A 25,214-nucleotide genomic window follows, 5' to 3' on the forward strand; every position below is an offset into this window, starting at 1 on the left:
GCCGAGACTAGCCCTCCACAAACAGATCTGCCACGAAGAACAATTGGTAAGAAGATGGCAAAAGAGATGCGTAGAGGGGGTATGGATGCATATTCAGATGCGTTGGACACTCTGTGGGCAAAGAAGAGAGAGGCTGATGCAGAAAAGGAGCTAAAGAGAGATGAGAGATTTGCAAAAGCATATGCTCTTGATAAAGAGAGGCTTGAGCTGGAACAAAAGAAGCTTGCAATTGAAGAACAAAAGTATACAAATGAGCAAAAAAGACTTGAGCAAGAGAAAGAACGCCTTGACAATGAGGCAAACAATCTTTACTTGAAGCGTATTGCAGAAGAACAGAGAATAATGAGTATGGATCTTAGTGCTATGAGTGACATGCAAAGACAGTACTATATGTGCTTGCAGGCTGAGATCGTTGCACGTCGGATGAATTAGAAGTCTCTTTTTTATTTGTAGTTAGTTTTAAAGTGGTACACTTTATTATGTGAACTTTATTGTGCTTGAAGTAATTTCAATTATTGTGCTACACAATATTAAAAGTTGCTGGTTCTGTCATAGATGTAAAGTTTATATCAACCTTCCCTGCATTTCACAAAAATATTCCTAACTTTCTATAGCTGTTCCATTCTGTGTTGTTGCGGGATGAAATCATTTCAAAAATTGGCCGAACATGGTGAGGCAATGGGATTTTGTCTCTTCAACAATGTGGCTGTTGCAGCAAGTTATTTCTTGAATGAGAGGGTCTGTACCTGAAACTTCCTTTTTTACTTTTCCTGTTTATACTAAGAGGTGCTGCCGATGTTCTTCCAGTGGTGTCAATAGGAACATGTGTTCACTTTGGAATTTCTTTTCCTCCCATTGCAGCCTGACTTAGGCATCAAGATGACCCTTGTGTATTATTCTTTTCAGTTCACAGATTGGACACATCACCTTGCATGCTTGATATATATAAAGAGAACACAAACTAAAGGAAGACATTGAATAGATTGAAATTCTGTCCGTTGAGGCAGTACCATCCATTTGAGTAAATAAATAAATAGAAGACACTAAATAAATAGGTTCTCAAATAGTTCTCATGATATGTTATACTCATGACACGACAAATAACTTATAATTGAGTAAACAAAGAACTAAATATAAAGATCCGGATGGTGTTGCCACAGATGCTCCACTAGATCTTCTTGAAGTTGATGGTGAATTTTCTTGTTTCTAATTTTCAAGTGGTTCTCAATAAATTCATCGAAATCTGCCGTATGCTCATGTGAGGGCTCAACACAATCTCCTCCGTCGTCAAAGCGTTCGTCAGGATCCAGTATTCCCTCATCTTCGACAATCATATTATGCATGATAATACAAGCTATAATAATTTCGCTCAGCGTCTTATCGTCCCAAAACCGAGCTGGCCCTCGAATTATAGCAAAACGGGACTGCAGCACCCCAGAAGCTCGTTCCGCATCCTTTCGTACTGCTTCCTGTGCTTTTGCAAAGTATGACCTCTTACTACCACGTGGTTCAGGTATGGTCTTAACCAGTGTAGCCCAAGATGGGTATATGCCATCTGCAAGATAGTATCCTATTGTGTAATCATGACCATTTATCTTATACTTCACTTTAGGAGCTTCTCCGTTGGCCAACTTTGCAAATAGTGGAGATCGATGAAGAACATTAATGTCGTTAAGAGATCCAGGTAAACCAAAAAAAGCATGCCAAATCCATAGATCTTGCGACGCAACTGCTTCTAAAATTATTGTTGCTGTGTGATTATGGCCTGAATACATACCCTGCTGTCCCGAAGGACAATTCTTCCACTTCCAATGCATACAATCAAGTGAACCAAGCATACCAGGGAAACCTCTTTCTTTGCCAATTGCAAGTAAACGTGCTATATCATTCTCATTGGGTGCCCTCAAGTACTCGTCCCCAAAAACATCAATAACAGCTTTAACAAACTTCCTTAGACTTTCTATGGCCGTACCTTCTCCAATACGCACAACCTCGTCTATAGCGTCTGCTGGTACTCCATAAGTTAGCATCCTAAATGCTGCAGTAACTTTCTGTAAGCAACTAAGTCCAACATGGTGAGCTGCATCTATCGACTGTTGAAAGTATTCATCATGCTCTTCCACTGCTTTCATTATACGAACAAATAATGGTCGACTCATCCTGAATCTATAAGAAGAACAATACCTAGGTATTAATAATTTAAATACAAGATATGTTAACTAGAATAATCGAAAAGAATTAACCTCCGTCAAAAGTCGGTTGGTCCATATGTAGGATTTTCAGACAGGTAATCTTGATATAGTCTTGCGTGCCCCTCTTCTCTATTTCGATATTTGTATGTACGCCCTGGAACAGAACCACCTGGTTTTTTTCGAATATGTGACGCACTTTGTACGATTTGAGCTGCAGCAATAATGAACTCATCGTCATCGTCTGACGATGATTCATCTAAAACTCGCTTGGAAAGTAATCTACTTTGACTCATAGCTTGATATCTGCGTAAATAGAACCAATCATAATTAAAGTTGTAGAAAAAAATACTCACTTTGTTTAGTACTAATCATAGATACAAATGCACGTGGGGGTAGGATGATATGTGGACTTAATAAATGATACCTCCGCACGTGAATGAACTAGTAATTCTTGGATCGGGAGTAGCAGATGTGCCTCCGTCTCACAAGTAGCAGATGCCCCCAAGCCAAGGTCGTGTCCTGCGAGGCTGCGAGTAGCACAGCTGCCCAAGCCAAGGTCGCATCTCGCGATTAGCAGTGCCCAAGCCAAGGTCGCGTCTCGCGTCTCACGACGGCGGTAGGTTTAGGCGGCATGGATGACGCTGCGAGGTACCTAGCACAAGGTATTGCATGAAGAGATATTGGGCCAGGGAAAAATAGGCCCATTAACAAAAAGCCCAGCGGAGCTGGCAGAATTTGAATTATTTAGGGAACTAAATGTAAGGAACCATTGGAGAGCACTATTTTTTCTACTCCCTAATTTTATTTAGCAACTTCCTGCATCTACTTTTAGGGAGCTGTTTTTTACCAAACCATTGGAGATGCTCTTGGCAAGCAGAAGGCATATGCCCATAGCATCCCTGCTACAGAACACCCATTCTTTCAAATAACAAAAACATATCTTGGGCAAAAGCGCACACTGCGCAAGAGGACAATATGAACAATTGTAATAATGTAGAATGTTCTATTAGTTAATCGTGTGGCCTGTAATAATGTTCTGTTTGCATTATTGGTGCTTAGGGGCGACCCTATATAATATATTTCAACTTTGTTACGAGTACTATTTCAAGAGAAAAATGGTAGAGGCAGAAATGGGAAAACACTTTTGGTGTGAGAGTGGAGTCATCGGAGTAAATGCAACGACCCCATCCATTCAAATCCTTGTGCCAATAATTAATTTTGGCACTAGTGATTGATGCAGAGGCCGAAGACCTCAGCACAAAGAAATTGTGGACATCCAAATTCAACCAATTTACGGGTGCACGGGCGTTGCGCCATTACTCATCACCTGTGTGACGTTGGAACAAGAGATCTATTTCTTGCATGGGCATGTGACATGTTAACACTTAGCTAAACATATTTCCACTATATTCTCTCTATTCAACATGCTCTATTTTACGAAACACTACGACATTTACTAGTATTCTCTCATGCGTGTTATATAAAAAGATGATTAGTGTTAAAATGAGAAGGCCTTTCTACCTTTGTTTTCCCTCATGCAATTGAGTTTGTCTAATTCAGTTGTAAACACAATTTTTAGAAAAATCAGGCGTGTTTAATAAATGTAAAGTCAGACATTAAAAAAGATGGGATTCTTTGTTTTGAAATGTTGAATAGACAAAATTGCTAAAATTAAGCAGCCATTTTACCATGAGGTTTAACGTCTTAGGAGAATTCATTCAAAATATGGCACAAAGCAGTGGTAGCAAACTTTTGTTTCAAACAGTAATAAAGAGATAGCAAAAAGATTATATCTTCATTAGTTTATCTTAGGGCAATCCCAACCCATACTGTCTATAAGCAGTATCTATGCTGCCACGTCACCAAGACACTACCTAAAGAAACTACCTAAAGAAACTACAGCTCCAACCCTTAGTTTCTTCACATGAACCCACAAATAAATTTTTACTCCTTCTCTCTTATCACCTTGTTCCCGTGAATCCTGTCTTCCTCTCCCATCGCTCTCGCATGGTGGTGACTCGACGGCTAGGACTGAGACGGGCGCAGCGGCGGCAGCTCAGCGGCCGTGCGAGCACGAGGGCCTAACGGGGTCGGGCGGTGTGACGTGGATAGCACCCTGGTCGGCCCTCGGCATCGAGAATGGCTCCGGCGTGTGGTGCGGGGGCTTTAGAGTGGCTCGCGGTCGCCAGCGACGCCGGGGCTTCGCGTGGCCCCGCAGTGGCGAGCTAACTGCTTCTGCTACTGCCGCCATCTCAGCCAGTGCGGGCGGTCGACCGTGCCGCGGGATTATTCAAGTTTGATGCCAGGAGAACGGGACTCCATGATGGCCCAACTGGGCATGCGTCATGGAGGTAAGTATGTCTGTGTGGAGATGCTTGGCGAGCGAGATGGCTGCTGCTTAATTCCTCTTGGTCTTGTGCTATAAGTTTGGTTGATTTCTCATCGTACTTGGAGTTCTTCGGTGGATTAGGTGCTCTCGCTTTGCTTGTTGCCGGTGGATTTGAAAAGGAAAAGCTTGCTAAGATGCAGCCTCCTATTATTTGCAAAGGTCATTGCTCACTGGTACTGATTCTCTTCTAGCCCTCATGTGTGCTAGATTTGAGGCGTGGCCATGGCTGCGAAGTGCAAGGCGAGGCCACGGTGGCGAAGCTCGGACTGACAAGCGTAGCGGCGGCCTCGGCCCCTTTCTCTTCCCATCCTCTTGCCATAGATCCGGTTGCCTGGAGGTCCGAGCGGCGCGGTCCGACAAAGGTGAGCTAGGTTCAGCCGGCGAGACGTCGGCCGGCGAGGTGGATGGCGTGCTGGAGCGGCGTAGAGAGACCCTGGTCGTGGGTCCCACAAATTGCATGGGGAAGAAACGGCGTCCACTCCCAACGCGGGTCTCGCAGTATCCTCGCTCGTTGGAGATCGAGCCAAAACCGGGTCGTGCATGAGAAACCGTTTATATCAATTTTCCTTCTCTCCTCATTAACTCTCTTGCCATGTCAATATTTTTCTTATATGGTAGGCAATTTAATGCTACGGAAACCATCTAACCTGAAGGGTTGGGACTGCCCTTATAGCACATTGTTCAAAACATCTTGGGTCCCACAACCTCTCTCTCATTAATAAAGTAGGATGTCCACCTTTTCTCTATGAGTTACGATGTGAACCCGCTAGGGTTTGTTCCTGATTTTCGATGAGATGCGTGGGATAACTCAATTGATGGAGGAGACGATGCTCATGGCCCCGACTACAGCCTTCCAAGGGCGCTGCGCCTTAGCAACCGATACTTCACCTCCTATGGCTGCCGTGATCTTGTGGAAGATCTCAAACTCAATCTCCAAATGGTGGGGTCCCGAAGACAGGAAGACGGGCGGCTGATCCAGCATGCGCGCTTACCAGCAAGTAGCGAGAGCTAAATTTGATCTAAACAAAACCAAAGTGTTCTTAGCAGCGGCTAAGGGGTATAAGGATGTAGGAGGATGACCACAGGGGTGCTGGGTCGTACTCCAACCCTAGGACGCATCCGTAATGGACTCAACTTGATACACGGTCCATTGGGCTAAAATAGGGTGATGTAGCACCGTGGGCAGAAAAGAACTCTGTATTAATTCAACGATTGCGGTCGACTCTGAACAGATATGGATATGAGGCTGGATCCATTTGAAAGAAGACTTCATAAATTTCCATGAAGTACTTGAACGCCCCAATTCGAGTCCATATGCGAGCGTGGTGACCGTCACAAGTTTGTGTTGTTCTGCAGCATGAATCCAGCCTTTGCGAATCTGTTTCCCTTTCGGTCGTCTCCTTGGTCCTAAGGAAAATAAGAATGCATGCGTCACCATGGTCTAAACATGATGGACATGAACTCAAAAGTGAATTCACCTGATGATTAAGTTGACGAGCACGAGCACGAGTAATAGAACCAACAATAGGTACTTGTGTCAGCGTGGATGTATCGTTGGTGTTGATGTCCTCATCATCCCCCTCTTCTTGCATTTGAGTCGTCCTCGACTCAACCTCATCTTTCTCTCCCAAATATGGCTTCAAATCTACAATGTTAAATGTGGGACTAACCCCAAAATCTGTAGGCAGATCTAACTTATATGCATTATCATTAATTTTCTTTAACACTTTAAATGGTCAATCCGCCCAAGGTAGCAATTTAGATTTTCACAATTCAGGAAACCTTCCCTTTCTCAAATGCAACCAAACTAAATCTCCAGGTTCAAACTTTAGTTCCTTCCTACCTTTATCACCAGCAAATTTATATTTAGCATTCATACCCTCTATGTTTTCTTTAGTTGTTTCATGCAGTTTTAACATAATTTCAGCACACTTAGTAGCATCAAAATTTAGTTTTTTAGAAGATGGTAAAGGCATTAAATTCAATAGGAGCACGAGGCAAGAAACCATAAACAATCTGAAACGGGCATATCTTTATAGTAGAATGCAGCGAGCAGTTATAAGCCAATTCAATATGAGGCAAGCATTCTTCCCACATTTTAATGTTCTTCTTTAAAACAGCCCTTAACATAGTAGACAACGTTCTATTAATAACTTCAGTTTGACCATCAGTTTGGGGATGATATGTCGTATAAAACAAAAGCTTAGTCCCCAATTTAGCCGATAAAGTCTTCCAAAAATGACTAATAAATTTAGCATCACGATCAGAAATAATCGTGTTGGGCACACCATGCAGATGAACAATTTCTTGAAAGAACAAATCAGCAATATGAGTAGCATCATCAGTTTTATGACATGGTATGAAATGTGCTATTTTAGAAAATTTATCAGCAACCACAAACACACTATCACGTCCCTTCCTAGTCCTTGGCAATCCCAACATAAAATCTATAGAAATATCTTCCCAAGGAGCACTAGGAATAGGTAGAGGCAAATACAAACCATGTGGATTTAGTGACTTAGCCTTTTGACATGTCGTGCAACGAGCAACAAACTTCTCCACATCTATTCTCATTTTTGGCCAAAAGAAATGACCAGCAAGTATGTCCTCCATTTTATTAGCTCCAAAATATCCCATCAAACCACCTCTATGCGCCTCCTGCAGCGACAACAAACGAACGGAGCTAACTAGAATGCATAGCTTGTTAACTCTAAATACATACCCATCACTAACGATGAATTTGTTCCATCTCTTCCCATCTTTACAATGCAGCAACACATCTTTAAAATCAGCATCATGAACATATTGGTCTTTAATTGTTTCTAATCCAAAGATTTTGTAATCAAGTTGATTTAGCAAAGTATACCTCCTAGACAAAGCATCAGCAATGATATTCTCTTTACCTTTCTTGTGCTTAATAACATAAGGAAAAGACTTACTAAACTCAACCCACTTAGCATGTCTAGGGTTCAGTTTTTCTTGACTACGAATATGTTTCAAAGATTCATGATCAGAATGAATGATGAACTCTTTGAGTCATAAATAATGCTACCATGTTTCTAATGTTTGCACAAGAGCATACAGTTCTTTATCATAAGTGAAATAATTCAGATCAAATCCGGTTAATTTTTCACTAAAATATGCAACATGTTTGCCTTTTCTTGTAAGAAAACACCACCCGATCCAATTCCACTATCATCACATTCAAGCTCAAAAGTCTTATTAAAATCAGGAAGTTGGAGAAAAGGTGCATGTGTCAACTTATTTTTCAGCATGTTGAAGGCGTTCTCTTGTACATTGGCCCAACTAAAAGGCACTCCCTTCTTTATAAGCTCATTCAATGGTGCAGTAATGGTATTGAAGTCCTTCACAAAATGGTGATAGAACCCAGCAAGTCCTAGAAAACTCCACACTTGTGTGATAGTCATTGGTACAGGCCATCCTTGTATAGCTTCTACCTTGGCTTGATCAACCTCAATTCCCTGTGGAGTCACAACATAGCCAAGAAAAGATACTCGATGTGTGCAAAATGTGCACTTCTTAAGGTTACCAAATAAACGTTTATCTCGTAAGGCATTAAAACAGCAAGTAAGTGATCAAGATGTTCATCCATAGATTTGTTGTAAATCAGTATATCATCAAAGTTGACTACAACAAATTTTCTATTGAAAGCACGCAAAACTTCGTTCATTAATCTCATGAAAGTGCTAGGTGCATTAGTTAACCCAAAAGGCATGACAAACCACTCATATAAACCAAACTTAGTTTTGAAAGCAGTTTTCCATTCATCTCCCAATTTCATACGAATTTGGTGGTACCCACTGCGCAAATCAACTTTGGAAAACACAACAACACCACTCAATTCATCAAGCATATCATCTAAACATGGAATAGGGTGTCGATATCAAATTGTGATATTATTAATAGCTCTACAATCAACACACATACGCCATGTTCCATCTTTCTTAAGCACCAAAATAACTGGAATAGCACAAGGACTAAGAGACTCACGCACATAACCTTTGTCGAGTAGTTCTTGCACTTGCCGCTTAATTTCTTTGGTTTCCTCTGGATTGGTCATGTATGGTGCACGGTTTGGCAAAGATGCACCAGGAATAAGATCAATTTGGTGCTCAATCTCTCGTATAGGTGGCAACCCCGCTGGTATCTCACTTGGAAAAATATCAGAATACTCCTGCAAGACATTAGCAACAGCAGGGGGCAAAGAATGTTCCATATCGTGAATTGAAATCAAAGCATCTTGGAATACCAAAGCATATACAACAGATGTGGAATCAATCAATTCATTAATATCAGATTTAGTCGCAAGCAAGCAATGTCCTTTCAATCTTATCTCATCCTTCTTAGCAGCAGCAGATTTGGCATTTTTCTTGCTCTCACTTTTAGCTTTTGTAGCTTTAGCAACATCATCACACAAAATAGCTTCAGGAGTCATGGGCAGCAACACAATTTTCTTATCATGGTGCAAGAGAGAATACTGATTTGATCTACCATGATGTATAGAATATGTATCAAATTGCCATGGCCTACCTAGCAGAATATTACAAGCTTCCATAGGCACAACATCATATTCAACAACATCACGATATGATCCCATAGCAAAATTAATTTGCACTAGTCTAGTTACCTATACCTTACCACTGTTGTTCAGCCATCGAATGTGATACGGTTGTGGATGTGGTTTGGTTGTAAGTGCAAGCTTCTCCACCATATCGCTGCTAGCCAAGTTGTTGCAGCTACCTCCGTCAATGATCAATAGGCACGAATGCTCTTTAATGACACACTTTGTTTGAAACAATGTATGCCGCTAGTTCTGCTCTACCTTCTCTATTTGTACACTAAGCACACGCTGCACAATAAGACTCTTATAATGCTTTGCATCATCTGCACCAATCTGCTATTCGGGTTGTCCCTCACTACCTGCATCGTTAGCAGTAAGCAAAGCAAGTGTATCTTCATCAAAATAATTAGAAGAGGAGTACCCACCATCTTTTTTGACCATCAAAACACGCTTGCTAGGACATTCACGCAGCACGTGCCCAAAGCCCTTTCAATGGTGACATTGAACATCTCTTGTTCTACCAGTGGAGACTATCGAAGAAGCACTAGCGGCTGGTTTCTGGATAGATTTGGTCACTGAATTTGTGGGAGAACCACATGGTTTGTCGTTGGAGGAAGGTGGTGGTGCTGGTCGACTCGGCGAGGGAGTTGGGGAGATGCACGTCTAGTTAGAGAAGTACTCGTGCGCTGCTGCCATGATGTAGATTTTCCTGCAGAAACATTAGTCTTGGCACTAGCACGTCGCCCCTGCACTTCCCTTTCAGCTTTACAAGCAAGATGAAACAAATGGGTTATCCTAAATTTCACGGTTTAAACCACCCAAAAATCTAGCCATAGCAGGTTCCTCACCCTCCTCTAAGTTAGAACGCAACATACCCATTTGTAACTCCTGATAATATTTTCTACACTCTTAGCACCCTGTCTCAATTGCTACAACTGATTTAGCAGATCACGTGCATAATAAGAAGGGACAAATCTAGCCCGCATGACCCATTTCAAAGCATCCCATATTTGTGGCATGTTATTAGGATTTTTCTTGCCATGTTCTATCCACCAAACAGAAGCAAAATCGGTAAACTCACTAGTAGCAGCCCTAACACATGTGCTTTCAGGAAATTCATGACATGCAAACTTTTGATCAACAACAATCTCCCAAGTAATGTATGCGTTTGAATCATATTTACCATCAAAAGGAGGTATCTCAAATTTAATCTTACTAAAAACATCATCATTACCATGTACCTGACACCGGCGATGACCACCCATACCTCTACGATTAGTACGTAGTCATCGGTGATCAAGAGCTTCTTGGTCATCTTGTTTAGTATCAGCCAGATAATCATCCCAATTATCCTTGACATGCTCTCTCTTTTTGCTATCTTCCTTATGCTGATCATTGGTTTTAGTATGGAACTCGTCAAAATGCTTCAAGAGGGCAGCAAGGCTCTTGTCAATATGACCAACCGATGTCTCCAACCCTGTAAGCTTGGCATTTGTGGCAATCTGAGTGGCCTCCAACTGCCCAATCTTGTCATTCGTCACCTGCAAATCATTATCAAGTCCTTCTATGTACAGCTTCACCTATTTTTCAAAGTGTTGTATGATGCCCTTTGTACGAGGGGAGTGACCCAAACTCCCGTCATCCTCAGATCTTTGTGACATTCAGGTACTTAGGATTAAAACACCCTAGGTTCTAGTATAAAGTGTGTATGTTTGATTTTATATATGTGTGCTAAAACTTTAATGCAAAGGGAAAAGGGTATTTGTGTAATTCTGGAAAATTTGGGTCCTTTAGTGTTAAATGGGTGAGAATGGGATGTAAAAATCAAAACATATGAAGGTTGTTTTGCAAAAGATCAAGAACTTACTTTTAAACCGCAACTAGAGGTGAAACTACCCAAAGAATGCAAATGTAGTGTAGATTTTTAATAGGATTTCTTTAAAGTTTAAAATTTTGCCAAGTTTTAAGTTAAATTCAGATCCTTAACTCTTTTGAAACTGAACTTAAAAGCAAAGTTGTAGATCTTGTTAAACTCTACACTTTTGCTTTTGGGCACATTTTCAATTGAGCTATGGTTTGAAAGTTAACTAGGCTTTACAGTGGAGTCCCTGTATTTTCAAAAAATCACAGATCAGCCCTTGTCTTCAACCTCCAGCCCCTCACCCTGCTTTGCTTATGCTCGCGCCCGTGAACTGCCGCCCTCGCCGGCCATGTGCCGAGCACCTGCTGCCTCACGCCGCTTCCCTCAGCGCCACGTGCCGTCCCAGCACCCGCGCCGCCTCTTCCCGGCCCACGCTGGCCCTCTCCGCGCTCCTCCACGTCGCGCCGCCGCCGCCCGAGCCTCCACGCGCACCGCCGGCTTGCCAGCAGTTGCTCTCGCGCACCCATGCCTTCTTCTGGACCTTGAGCATGTCCTGGAGCTCCCCACGGACTCACTCTTGCGCTCACACACGTGCATTTCCACTGCCTTTCACTTTCCCGAGCACCCCACCTCGCCGGAGCCCCGCCGCAGCCCCGGCTTTCCGTCGACAGCCGCCTCCGCTGCCTCCCATCCCCGATCCAGTGCTCTAGAAGCACCCCCGCCACCCACTGGTGCTCCCCAGCCTGCCCAATTTCGCTCTCTTGCACAAGAACGACCGGACCACTACGCCGGTGAGCTCGAGCTTCCGCCGCCGCTCGGCCTCGCCGTCGTCCCGCCGATCCACCGCCTCTCAGCCCCGGACAAGTACACCACCAGCACCACATCATCGCGTGGAAGCTATCTAGCCACTTCCCTGGCGCTCTCCTGCCCTCCGGCCACCGGAACGCCGACGCCGTCCCTCGGAACTCCGCTGCCCGTCTCTGTTCGCCGTTGACCCGCCGCCTCGGCCCTTCTCTTCCCCAACACCGGCCACCCCCGTGACCGCCGTGAGCTCCTGAACCTTTCCCCTCACTTCCCCCTCGCCACCGGCGAGCCCCCTCGCTGGAATCTGGACGCCACCGATCGGCATCCCTGTGTAGCCCAGCCAAGGACCCGATTGCAAGGATTTGAATCTTTCCAGGGGCCTTTCTGTAGAAAATCAGTACCCCTTCTCTAATTCAAATCAGCCAACTTGTAAAATTCATAGGAAATTGTAGAAAAATCCAAAAATTGCCAAACCAATTTTGTTATACTCCAGAAGTTTAACTCTACAACGTTTATTAATGAAGTTCAGTTTGAAAGCAAATATTCTTAGAGTTATTGTAAAGTTTAACAAAAGGGTATCTTGAGTATAACTTATGCATACTAGCTCTATTACTTATCAATTTTGGTGAGTAGCTTGTTTAGGGTATGAGTGATCTTGTGTGAAAAATTCACCTATAGTACTGAACCCTAGTTTGAATTAATTTAAACTTATGCAAATCAAGCTAGAAAAAGTTTGAATTTATTCAAGCATGTTACTAAGGTTTTCATGCTTAGATGTTTATACCATGTGATGTTCTGCCATAGAGTAGTCCATTGTGAATATTTTAGAAATTTACAACACTGTTTTGCTTAAGGTTTGCATTTAAACTTGAAATTTGAACTTAATTCAAATACTTTAATTTCTATTTTCAGAAAATTATGAAAAATTCATAGTAAGCTCATCCACTAAATGTGAGTTTACCCACAAAAATTCAAGACCATAACTTTTATAGGTTTCAGAATAAAAATCAATCTTGTTAATCTTATTCAATTAATTCCATTGGTTAGGATAATTAAATTGAGATACAAATAATAGGTTTGAATGCAAATTTCTTGTTTTGTGACATTGTGTTCATCAAATTGTTGGATTGCAACTTTATCGTGAAGTAAAACTTTTAACTCAAGAACCATCTAAGTTAAATCATTGCATATCATGTAGAGTCAACGACACTCGACGACGGAGACTACGAGCTAGTCCCGGAAACCGAGCAAAGGATTTCTGTAGATCCTGCGAACGTCGCTGAGGTTATAACTGAAGCCCCGAACCAAGGTTCGGAAGTCTTTGACATTCCCGACCCCAGCCCCGCTCAAGAAGGCAAGCCCCGATGCATAACCCAGTATTTGAAATTACTACACTTATACGGTTTTATCCTTATATATCTATATTATGCATTAAGTCTAGGAGTTGAAATGGAACCCTAGATGCATGAATACTAGGAACCTATGTAATGAGCCTGAGTCCATATCGAATAGATGCTCTACTAATAGGACCGGCAGAAGTCGGATGATTTCCTGTCACTCGCACGATATAGGAATTGAATGTTTACCATTCTGCAATCACTATAAGGATGATGGACGGGGTCATGTGCAGTATCATGACTTGAAAGGTTATCCCGTCTGTGTTGGTAAAAGTTGTTAAGGTCGCAGTGTGTGGTAGCTGTGGTTAAGCGTTTGAAAGTACTAGCCACATGCCGTGAAATATGGAAAGCGGTAAGCCTAGTAACCAATCGGCCCGACGAGTGGACATACCTTCCACCACTTGTAATTTGGTTTTTCACATGCACCGACATGCGGGAGTACGTTCCGCGCAGCGGATAGGAGTACGGTCATGTAGTCGCGCTACAGACGTATGTCCTGCACATTGGATGTGCGTATGGTCCTACAGTCGCTTGTGGTGGCCTTGACCCACGAGTCGGAATGAAAGGCAAACGGCTGCTTCGGAATGATCATTGGATGTTCCAAGCATGTGAGTTAGGTTTACCCTTGCAAGGTTATGAAACTCGATTCAGAATCGTCCGTTTCTCACGGAGATTGAGACTGCTTTTTCCTTCTGCCACATAGAGTAAGAACAGTAACTCTCGTTGGCATAATCTTGAAAGATGCTAATCTCTATCTTGTTTGCCTAGTACAGGTGCTTACCTAGAATGGTTAATGCAACTAGAAGCTGAAAGCTAAAACATGAAAGTTAGACCATACTCTTTGTTGTTTTTTAGCAAAAGAAAACCAGAGCCTCTCAAATCCTCCATGGTCTAGTTATGGGCTAAGTATACCCAATTCCGGTTAAGTCTTGCTGAGTATTAGTATATACTCAGTCTTGCTAGTCTATTTTTCAGGTATGACCTTTGAGAACCCCACGGATGGTCTAGCATGGCCAATCTCTGTTCCGTTTGGCTGGTCCGTGTAGTGGGATCCGTCCCCGGCTGGCAGTGACCCTCCGGAATGACACCATGTTTCGGACTGAACTTGGTGTCAATCTTCGCGACGTGTGTAGTCGCGTGTTAATTTCTTCCGCTGTGACTCGACACAAGCTTGCATAGCTTGTGGTTTTTAAACAATGTTTGTATAAGTATACCTAAGTTTGAAATGGTTTGTAATAATGTTTAATATTCTGTGAATTAAAAGTTGGTGAGCTGTTGTGCGATTGTAAACTCGCCTTCGTGCGAGGTAAACCTGTTTCGATCCTGTTGAACCGTGGTTACATCAGGCGGAGACCCGACAGACCAATGGGTTGTTCCATTTGAAGTGCGTTGAGTTAGTATCGGTTGTATAGCGATGACTAGCGCACTTGAGCCGGAATAATTCAGGCGGTTCTGCCACAATCTTGTCATAGTTAAAAGAACAGCGTGATGAGGACAAGGCCTGATCTTCTGAGAGGTAGGACAAGTTCGATTGGTGGAGGACTCGACATTGACGATCCGGCTTTAAATCAGCAAGATTCGAACCCTGCAACCGCTACACCACTGCTCCGTTGGTTATCAACCAAGCACAACTTGATTGACCTCGTCGAGAAGGCTTTTCCTGCAAGTGAATCGAAGGACACAAGCAAGAAGGTGTAAACACACAATCGCACAATTGCAAATATAGTTGAAGCAAATCACAAGAGGGGTTCAAGCACTCAGTTCGAAAGGAATAATCGCCACAATCGAGAAGAACAAGAATAGGGGCCCTAGATCACAATAAAAGGACTTGTCGCTACAGTTACAATGATCAAACTTAGTTTCTTGATAGAAAACTAGAACTAAACAAAACCCAACCCTAAATGGTGGCAGCTATTGAGTTCTTATGCAAAGAGGGATGTCCTAGGGTTGGGGTGACCCCCGGGGGGGGGGGCTACAACTTGGGCATAAGGCCCGACATGATACAAGGCCTGAAAAGGCCCAAAACTGGTGACGCAGCATCTTGTCATGGTCACACAAAATGATCCACGAGGCTTCTGGACCTAAGAGCAAAACCAAAAGAAGCGTCTCGTCGTCAAGTTTCCAACGCATCCAACAACGCCTTATTTGGACGCCGTATGAGGGAGATATCGCCGTTTTGGTGCAGGGTGGTCGGCTGAATCCGAACCGAACTCGCAGTCCAAGTTGGCGACGACTTGCAGCTTGGTGATGAGGCTGGCTCGTGCACGTCCAGCATGGTGATTTCCTCATCACAGTGGCAACAAGAAAATAGGTAAAGAAATAAGATCCTACAGCTAGTGGGATATAACTACTGCAAGGCGCTCAGTCTCAACCTGTTTCATAAGCTCTTACCAATTCTTACCTTGCTCAACAGGAGGGGACGACAACCAACAAGTCTGCAGCCATGGAACAAAGTATATCGGCACCACAACAACAGGACCTGTCAAACTGTAGTCGAATATGTGGAGTTATAGGTGGGCTGAAGCAAGGAAGTACTAGCACCATGTTAGTCACAAAAGCAAGCTGAGTAATCCTTCAATGGCGGTACTGTGCTGGTCCTAGGCTAGAACATACTAGAGATGTGAGCCTGGACACAAACGAAGTCACTGAACTGTAGCAAAGACAGATCACAAGGAGAGGAATAGCACCAAAAGGAAACCTCTTCTCATCTTCTTTCTCTTTCTTTTCTTTCTTTCCTTTCTTTTCTTTCCTTTCTTTTTCTTTTCTATTTTTTCTTTCAAGTATCACAAAGCTAAAATTTTACAACAAGAGATAACAAGCTACTTACAGCAACTAAATGTTCCCTTGGGAAAGGTGATTCATCAGTAAAGTAAAAACAAGTGGCTGTTTTGCAAAACCAACAGATGTGCATATGTCCAGGGCGATTGTGAAGCGCTCTGAAGGAATTTTAGGGTGACGTTGGATCCATTAAAAACTTTGTGAAAAATCCTTTCCTAATTGTATTTAAATGGCCTATTTTGATTCGGCACCAAGGAAATATGGTGGTTTTCTTTTTAGGCAGAAATTTGACTCCGAATCAAATTTTGTTTGGAACTTGTTGGGTTTTATTTTCTAGATGGAAGGATGGACGTGGATGTAACCTCAACGGACATGGTTAGTGTTATGGTGGCAAACAAAACAAAGGGATTTGGAAATACTCTGGCTCATGGAGAGAAACAAAGAAACCCTAATCTGCAATGGTGACACAAACATGATTAGAACTCGAAACTCTAAATGACTAGACGCTAAGACCAGCAACTCGACACAAACTGATGCAACCAAAAACTCAACAAGCCCTAACTAAGCAGTACTAGTCAAAGGATCAAGAGGTTTATAGGATTATGGAGAAACTAATCTACTATTTTTTTTGGCTTTTCTGGATTATAGGAAATTAAAAATTGTGAAGGATTGGAAGTCTCTCGCCGAACAACCTTGCTCTGATTACCAACTGATGTGAACCCGCTAGGGTTTATTCCTGATATTTCGATGAGAGGCGTGGAATAACTCGATTGATGGAGGAGACGACGTTCACGGCCCGACTATAGCCTTCCAAGGACGCTGCGCCTTAGCAACCGATACACCACCTCCTATGGCTGCCACGATCTTGTGGAGTGCAACACTCCGGCCACTAGGGTACTCGTCCTGCAAGCAATCGAAGAACTAGCAAGAACAAGTAGAACAAGTACTAAATTACCAGATGTAAATGAAGGTTTCAAACTCAATCCCCAATAAGGTGGGATTTCGAAGACCGAAAGACGGGCGGCTGATCTAGCACGCGCGCTTACCAGCAAGTAGCGAGAGCTAAACTTGATCTAAACAAAACCCAAGTGTTATTGGCGGCGGCTAAGGGGTATAAGGATGTGAGAGGACGACCACAGGGATGCTGGGTCATACTCCAACCCTAGGATGCGTCCGTAATATGATCAACTTGATACACGGCCCATTGGGCTAAAATAGGGTGACGCAGCATCATGGGCAGAAAAGAATTCTGTATTAATTTGAGGATTGCGGCCGACTCCGAACAGATATGGATATGAGGCTTGATCCATTTGAAAGAAGACTTCATAAGCTTTCCATGAAGTACTTGAACGCCCCAATCCGAGTCCGTATGTGACCGTTTTGACCATCACAAGTTTGTGCTGTTCTGCAGTCTGAATCTAGTCTGCGCGAATCCGTTTCCCTTTCGGTCGTCTCCTTGGTTCCTAAGCAAAATAAGAGTGCACGCGTCTCCATGGTCTAAACATGATGGACATGAACTCAAAAGTGAATTCACCTGATGATTAAGTTGACAAGCACGAGCATGAGTAATAGGACCAGCAATAGGTACTTGTGTCGGCATGGATGTATTGTTGGTGTTGATATCCTCATCAAGCTAGCTCTTGAAGAAGAGATAGTACACTTTCTCTGCTCACCTTTCCTTCTTCCATGTAAGCTAAATGATAAGTTGGACTCCTATGAGCTAGCTGAGTTGGCTTGTTGGAGGAGGCCTTAGCCAAGATGGAGAAAAGACAATCTGCTTTGTTTGGATCGCGTGAGGAGACTTCAAGAAAAGCTCCAATCATTACCAAATGGTAAGTCAGTTGGTAAAATTCGTTATGGTGGAACCTGTCCACCCGGATTCGTTATTCTTTTAGTGGTAGGCAATGTGCCCGTCGACAGCGATACGCCTATGGTGACTTCATCAATCTCGAGAATCTACCAGCTTAGGGCATGTACAGCCCGTTGATTTAGGTGTCTCTACAGCCGTCTTCAAGGTCTCTTTTGCAAAAATTCCTGGCACCGAGCTCTTGACGGGGAGACGGGCTCTGGCTCGCGCGTCGAGGCAAGAAACGGAGGAAAGACTCTATGCTGTACACCGTTGCCCGGCTCTTCACGATCTCGTGCGGAAGGCGGGAGTTTCCGCTCGATCCGGCCCCAAATCCCACGCGCGCCCTTCTTCCTCGCGCTCCAAATCCCGCGCGCGCCCTTCTTCCTCCATGTGACTGGGTGAACGGGGAGCCCGTGCGGCGCGGCGAAGAGGAGGGCGGCTGGCCCTAGCGCACCGACGGAGCTGCGGCGCACGGATACGGTGGCTCAGCTCGCTCGCGGCGGCGTGCGGAGGCTCGTGGAGGAGCGCGCATCTTCCTCGCCGGAGATCCAGTGCTCGTCGGAGACGCCGCCGAGCCTGCCGCCGCCGAGATCCAGTGCTCGCCGGAGACGCTGCCCAGATGCATCAGAGGAGAGGTGCCACGGCAGGCACCGGGTTGCGCTGCCCGAGCTCCGCTGCCGCCGGTCGCGGGTGGGTGCCCCCATCCACTGCGGCCGTCCCTTCCACAGCAGCTGCATCGTCCGCCGCCGGTCGCCCTCCTCGGCAGGTGGATGCCCCGTCACCCGCGGCAGCCCCGTCCACTGCGGCCGTCCCGTTCGTCGGCCAGTACTCATCTCCGGCCGGCACCCCGTCACCCGGCGCACGGTTCTGCTCCAGCACCGGCAGCTTCCATGGGTCGTCCACTGCAGCTACAGCCTTTGGTGATCTGCTTCAAAGGTATCCTCTGAAGCTATGTTGAGTTCTGCTTGATTGTCAATGTCCCTCTGCTGGAGAGGATTGATTGCGAATGTCCCTCTGATGTTTAGTCCTTGATTACCAATGTATAGCAATGTACAACTCAGGTAATAGAGAGCAGGTGTATCCGATTCACCCAAAGGCTTCTGTCCAAGAAATTTGGGTTGTATAATATAAAGCATGTCCTCTAGATAGAAACAAGTACCTTCTCCAGATGCTATTAGAGAGAGTGCATGTGCAGGTGATAAAACAACCTCTTCTTTAATCCCTTCCACATAGGTTCCCTAAATGATTAGATCAACAGAACAAATAAGGGTATGATAATTTATCAGCTAAGAAGGAAAGGCTTGTTTCACACTAATGGACAAGAGTATCTTTCTCAAAAAGGATAAGAAAAAGGACCCAGCCCATAGACAAAATAAACCAAGAGCAGATAAGTAATGAATATGGAATAATACATATCAATGAAGTAAAAGAAATCCATGCAGCTTAACTTATTGTTCTGTATAAATTGAAAAGAGAAGTCACCTCATTGTAAATTTCAAGATACGAAACTCGCAGAAGAAACTCTCGTCCAGGTGTCTGATGTCAGCAAAAGATAAGACAATGTCATATGCTGTCCTGTTTTAGTCAAACAGTCGATAGAAAAATGAGGAAATTACATCTTGAATAATGCTGAATACATCCTTCACGGCCAATGGAATGATTCCAGGTGACTTCTGTTCTCCCTGCAACAATAATGCAAATGTACCATGAAAGGAAGTTCAACAATGAAGAGTAGTAAATTCTTCCTGCCCAAATTTGTAGCTTGTGAAAAATGAAATTGAGTTTCTTTAGCTTGGTATCATAAGAAGAGGATGATGAGCAATATTTATACTAAACAATAAAGAAATGCCTTGTGCTGAACAAGCAGGTACAGCAGACCATTGCTAGAGGCATTAAAAATAGTAGATACACAGGCATAACACGAGAGCAGAAACTTACATGCATGGTGTGAGTTTTCCCACTGCTAGTTACACCATATGCAAAGACAGTGCCTGAAAGGAACAGAGAAATTTTAGGAGCCTGAATTAATATCTATCTCCATTAAGGTTCAGTTGTCTTTTAGGTCACTGCTACAGTCTCTAACACACATATTTGACAATTACTACTCTTTCTAAGTATATGTTTAACAAAATTGATTCTCCATGTAATGAAGTTATGTACTCTTAAAAGTTGTAATAGTCAAAAATTTAAAATGCTTAGCACAGGCATTCTAGGATGACGTGTACTTTGGACCAGAGGTAGTAAGAAAGCATGAGTAACTGCACCAGCAACCAGCAGTGTTTGTGCTTCGGTCCTAATCAAAAGCAGAGGTGGCAAAGTTCAGTCCATACGCATCTATGTTCAGTCCATACTCACCTATGTTCAGTCGAGATTGGGTTTTTATTTCAGTAGTTGTATACTTTTGCAGCTCCGAAGGATTCATGAGTTACATGATGGATCAGCCACAAAACGTACCCGAAAATGCTCATTTTGTTGGACATGTTGGACATACACACAGCAGCCCTATTGACATTGAGGGCGAAGAGGGTAATGATGAAGATGGGGATGGAGTTAGGACCGTGTCACGTCTAATTTGGAAGCAAGAAGAAGATGAGAGAGTGGTAAGCATGCAATCTAGTGTTTTAAATCAATAGTACATGTTTTGTCTACAATTCTGAATGGCACTCTCTTTGTAGATGAGTGCTTGGCTAAAACACTCCATTGACTCAATCAAGGGAAACAACAAAAAGGGTGAACAGTACTGGTCAGATGTGGCAGAAGAATACAACCTAACTACGCCAAAGAATAGACATAGGACAAAAAACAGGTTAAGGAGAGGTGGCACAAGATAAACAAGTGGGCAAATATGTTCAATGATTGCTATCTGAAGGTTAGGAGGATCTATACTAGTGGTTATTCTGAAGACATGTGGTTAGAGAAAGCACACAAGATGTATGTGGAAGATAGTCAGGGATCACATTTTGGTTTAATGAATGTGTGGAACATGGTTCGTAATCAGGCCAAATGGATTTGTTACAACAGTCCTGTTAAGGATATGGAGACGAGAACATTGTAGAGGGAGGTGGAGTTGAAGATTTTGATCTCCCTAGGCCGATGGGACAGAAGAAGGCTAAAAAGGCTGCAGCTGCAAACAAGGGCAAATCAAAAGAGAGTGCTATAGATGTTGATGAGCTTGATAGATTTGACAAGGTTCAAAATGGTGTCCATGCAAAACGGTTGAAGCTTCTTGAAATGCAAGAAAAGTTAAATAATGACAAGATGGAGGTATCAAAAATTGGTCTAGAAAGAGCCAAGGAAGAGAAAGCTGCAAAATTGATCGAAAAGGAAACTAAGACGATGGAAACTTACTCTAGGCTCCTCACACAAGATACTTCGGGAATGTCGGATGATATGAAAGCCGAACATGTCATAGCTATTAGATGTTTGAGGATGAAGTTGTTCCCAGGCTCATCTTGAATTTTTGTAATCTGACTTGGACGTATTCCCTCCGCTGTAGGGTACCAGCCAACCCTTGCAACTGATCTTGGAGGACTGCACGTGTGCCTGCTAGTGTGCCTGCTAGTGTGCCTGTACGTGTGCCTGCTAGTGTGCCTGCTAGTGTGCCTGTACGTGTGCCTGCTAGTGTGAATATACATATGCCTGCATGTGTGCCTGTACGTGTGCCTGTACGTGTGCTGTACGTGTGCCTGCTAGTGTGCCTGTACGTGTGCCTGCTAGTGTGAATGTGCGTGTGAAAGTGTGATAGTAGTAGTGGTACTATTATTTAAATGGATCAAAGGTTGCACTTTTCCTCATCCGCACCACTTCTCAAACATGAGTGAAAATTCAGAACCTTCTGATATGGAGGTTGACATGGAGGGTGGGCTTGATGATCCAGAAGACATGGAGATTGATGTGCTCATAGAAGATGACATCATCGCTGAAGACCAGTTCATGGACAACTACCTCAATCGGATTGGAGAAAACATCTTAGCGAAACAACAAGAACAACCAAAAAAGCAGGCGTTCTACGGTAGAAGGTACATTCCAAGACCCCGTCAAGCTGCACATGAGGATTTAGTTGCTTGCTATTTTGCTGAGAAACCCATCTACACTGATGAGATGTTCCATCGAAGGTTTAGGATGAATTGTCCTTTATTTCTCCGAATTGTTGAAGCACTAGGAAAGTGGGATGATTATTTTACTACTAAGTACGATGCCATGGGAACAGAGGGACTGTCACCCCTTCAAAAATGTACTGCTGCCATTCGTATGCTAGCGTATGGCACTCCGGCAGATGAACTTGATGAGAAACTGAAGATCGCACAAAGCACAGCACTTGAGACCCTTGGTAAATTTGCTGAAGGAATTATTGCGGTTTTTGGAGAAGAGTACTTAAGGCCTCCAACTCAAGAAGAAGTGGAACACCTTCTACAAATTGGAGAATCTTGTGGCTTTCCTGGTATGCTCGGAAGCATAGATTGTGTGCATTGGCAATGGAAGAATTGTCCGGTAGGGTGGAGAGGATCCTTTACTCGTGGAGATAAAGGGGTACCAACCATGATCCTAGAGGCGGTAGCATCGCAAGATCTAAGGATATGGCATGCTTTTTTTGGAACTGCAGGATCGAACAATGATATCAACGTGTTAAATAAGTCACCATTGTTCATTCAAAAATTGAGGGGGGAAGCTCTAAGAGTTCAATTCGATGTAAATGGAAATCGCTACTACACGGGATATTATCTTGGCGATGGAATATATCCCGAGTGGGCTGCGATCATGAAAACAATACCAAGACCTCAAAATGAGAAGGATCAACATTTTGCCGCTCGTCAAGAAAGTGTAAGAAAGTGTGTGGAGTGCGCATTCGGCGTCCTGCAATCCCGATTCAATATCATACATCGTCCGGCATGTTTGTGGAGGAGAAAAGACGTCGTGAACATAATGATATGTTGTATTATATTGCACAACATGATTATTGAAGATGAAAAAGAGGAGGCCAAAATCCATATCGATTTGAGCACAAACCCGGGAGCATCCATCGCATTGCCACCCGAAGTGAGCACTCAAGTTAATCTATGCTTTGAGGACGTGCTACGAAGAAATTTAGAAATTCAAGACAACTCAAAGCATACCGCCCTCAAGAAGGATTTGGTGGAACATATATATGAGCGATATGGAAAAAAGTAATATTAATCTTATAATTTACTGTATTGTATTCGATTGAATATTATGGATTTTTATATATCTATATTGTATCCAATTAAGTACAAGATATTATTATTTATATATAATTGATATTATAAATTGAATGTTTAAAACTTATTTTATGTGTACGGGTTCAAAACTAAATATGCATGAGTCTACAATATTCTCTCATGCATAAAGGATCCAACCACATTAATTTCATATAAACTTGATGTATTTATTAAGAGACAGCTTGCAGAGACCTTGGGCTGTACTTAGATATCTCTTATGCCTTGAAAACCGCATAAGGGGTCTCTAGGCTGTACATGCCCTTAGTCTCTCGGAGGTGCCGTAGGGGTAGGATTACGTGCGTGTATTCATAGAGGTGAGTATACGTGCGCGTACACGAGTGTCAATATTGTGTTTAATAAAACCTCCAATCATTTCTCAGCCAATTGAAATGTTCCAGTTCCATGCATCCGGCGTGGTTGGACAGTCCGCAGCCATTAGAGCATTAAGTCCAGCAGGACAAATTGGACCAGAGCTTGCTCCCTTGAGGGTGCCTCCAACAAGAGAACAGTGTGGAAGAATGGGAACTGTAGGAATGGGATACGCCCTTTCAATCTAAGGGCAGCCACCTTAGCCACCATAGCTCTGGTATGGCCTAAGAACAACTCCAACAGCCTCTGTATACCCCTTAGGTTAGGTAAAAATGAAAAAATCTCTGTGAAAACTGGATCCAATAGACTCTTTCCGGCTCGGCAACCCGGCCCCTTCGCTCGGCATCTTTGCTAAGGGAGTCCGCTCGCTATCCTGCCCCTCCCGCGCGTGCCTCCTTCCCGCGCTGCGCGCATCTCCGTCCCACCCTCCCACGGCCGATCGTCGCGCGCAGGTCAAGCGGGAGCAGTGCCGTCGGCTGGCTCGTCATCGTCTTCGTCCCGCCCTCCCCCGGTCACTCATCCAGCTCCTCAGCCCGTCCGCAACGGCTAGATCCGCCCCGTCCGCCGCCCTGCTCCAGCCCCAGGAGCCCGCACGCCAACCAGCTCCCTGGAGACGCTGCCGCAGAGGAGGAAGATGGGGACGACCGCGGATGCGTCCAGAGCCCTCCGGCCGAGGCCGCGCCCGCCTGGGCCCGCCGATTGCTGCTGGAGGGGCTGCGCCGCGTTAGCGCTTGGGCCACGCCCGCGCCCTGCACGCAGGAGGAGGAAGGTGGAGGGGGCTGGGCGCTCTGCTGCTGCTGGCCCGCGTGGAGGAGGAAGGTAGGCGTGGGGGAGGAGAAGCGCCATGGAGAGGGAGAGGGCAGCTGCTGCGTGGTGCTCTGTTGAAGCTCGCCGAGGGGGAAGGGGATGGCGTAGAGGAGGTGGGAGGTGGGTGGTGGCCAGGATGAATACGGAGAGAAGATTTGGAGAGTCTGTTGGACTGTACCAAAATACGGAGAGGAAATTATAGCTAAACGAGAATACGAAGAGTGAGATTTGACTAGACTTTTGGACTTGCTATAAAAAACTTCCTTTGCCTCCTCCACACAGTTTCCGTGTGTTTCTCGAGACCGGATTTTTCCGCTGATGTGGGTATATGTAGATCGACATCCAACCACACTTCTGGGCCTAACATGAATCTGCGTCAATATGGTGGTGCACCGTGTTATCTATGGCCTTTGGAATTCAAAACTAAGCTTTTTAGTCACTGCTGGCATCCTAGAAAAATATGTGGAAAGAAACCAATAACAAAAGTTATAAACATAATAGTTCTGCGAGCAATCTCCTTGCCAATATTAGGGTTGCAAGAAAATGTTTTTTTCAAAGTCAGAGCATCACTACAAAAAGATTCGTAGGGACACCCTATTTTTCTTTTTAAGGGTGGGTCAAAAGATAACCTGCTCATACAAATGGAGCGCGGTTATTGTAGCATCCAACCCGTTCCTAGAAAAGTATTGTAGAAAAATTGTAGAGAATGATGAGATTAGCTTTATAGTTTATAGATTTTTCATTTAAAGCTATTTATTGGTCCAAAAAATTATTATGAATCTACATATGGCTATGACTATACAGTATCTCATATAAATCAAGTCATACTTTGAGATTTTAACAAACTTAGCCTTTATATACATTGAAATATACTTAGCATATTTTTTTTATCTATAGTTCACAATAACCATAGGTTAGAAGTTTCACTTTTTTATTTATTTTGCTATAT

The 25,214-nt window shown here is 43.8% G+C and overlaps 2 protein-coding genes and 1 long non-coding RNA gene across 3 annotated transcripts; 1 reads left to right on the forward strand and 2 right to left on the reverse strand.

The window, feature by feature from the left end:
- Window positions 1–1,127: 1,127 nt before the first annotated feature.
- LOC112898204 lies at window positions 1,128–9,037 on the reverse strand. The gene is made up of 4 exons (XM_025966578.1): window positions 8,852–9,037; window positions 8,628–8,776; window positions 1,832–2,166; window positions 1,128–1,618 (listed from the first exon to the last, which is right to left on the reverse strand). Exons 1-4 carry the CDS (start codon window positions 9,035–9,037, stop codon window positions 1,128–1,130), a joined length of 1,161 nt encoding a protein of 386 aa, XP_025822363.1.
- A 10,292-nt stretch (window positions 9,038–19,329) lies between these two features.
- LOC112896531 lies at window positions 19,330–19,860 on the reverse strand. Its single transcript, XR_003229494.1, has 3 exons — window positions 19,791–19,860; window positions 19,469–19,534; window positions 19,330–19,388 (listed from the first exon to the last, which is right to left on the reverse strand). It is a non-coding gene; the product is annotated as an uncharacterized LOC112896531 (long non-coding RNA).
- A 2,066-nt stretch (window positions 19,861–21,926) lies between these two features.
- LOC112896545 lies at window positions 21,927–23,021 on the forward strand. Its single transcript, XM_025964561.1, has one exon. It carries the CDS (start codon window positions 21,954–21,956, stop codon window positions 23,019–23,021), a length of 1,068 nt encoding a protein of 355 aa, XP_025820346.1. The 5' UTR covers window positions 21,927–21,953.
- Window positions 23,022–25,214: the final 2,193 nt, after the last annotated feature.

The sequence above is a fragment of the Panicum hallii genome, chromosome 6, assembly GCF_002211085.1.
Source record: "Panicum hallii strain FIL2 chromosome 6, PHallii_v3.1, whole genome shotgun sequence".
Taxonomy (NCBI): Eukaryota; Viridiplantae; Streptophyta; class Magnoliopsida; order Poales; family Poaceae; genus Panicum; species Panicum hallii.

Coding starts and splice junctions, on each gene's coding strand:
- LOC112896545 (XM_025964561.1), top strand. CDS start 21,954: ATGTTCCATCGAAGGTTTAGGATGAATTGTCCTTTATTTCTCCGAATT.
- LOC112898204 (XM_025966578.1), bottom strand. CDS start 9,037: ATGACTCCTGAAGCTATTTTGTGTGATGATGTTGCTAAAGCTACAAAA. Junction 8,777..8,851: donor CATCTGTTGTATATGCTTTG/GTATTCCAAGAT, acceptor AATGTCTTGCAG/GAGTATTCTGATATTTTTCC. Junction 2,167..8,627: donor GAAACCAAAGAAATTAAGCG/GCAAGTGCAAGA, acceptor TTCTTCTTATAG/ATTCAGGATGAGTCGACCAT.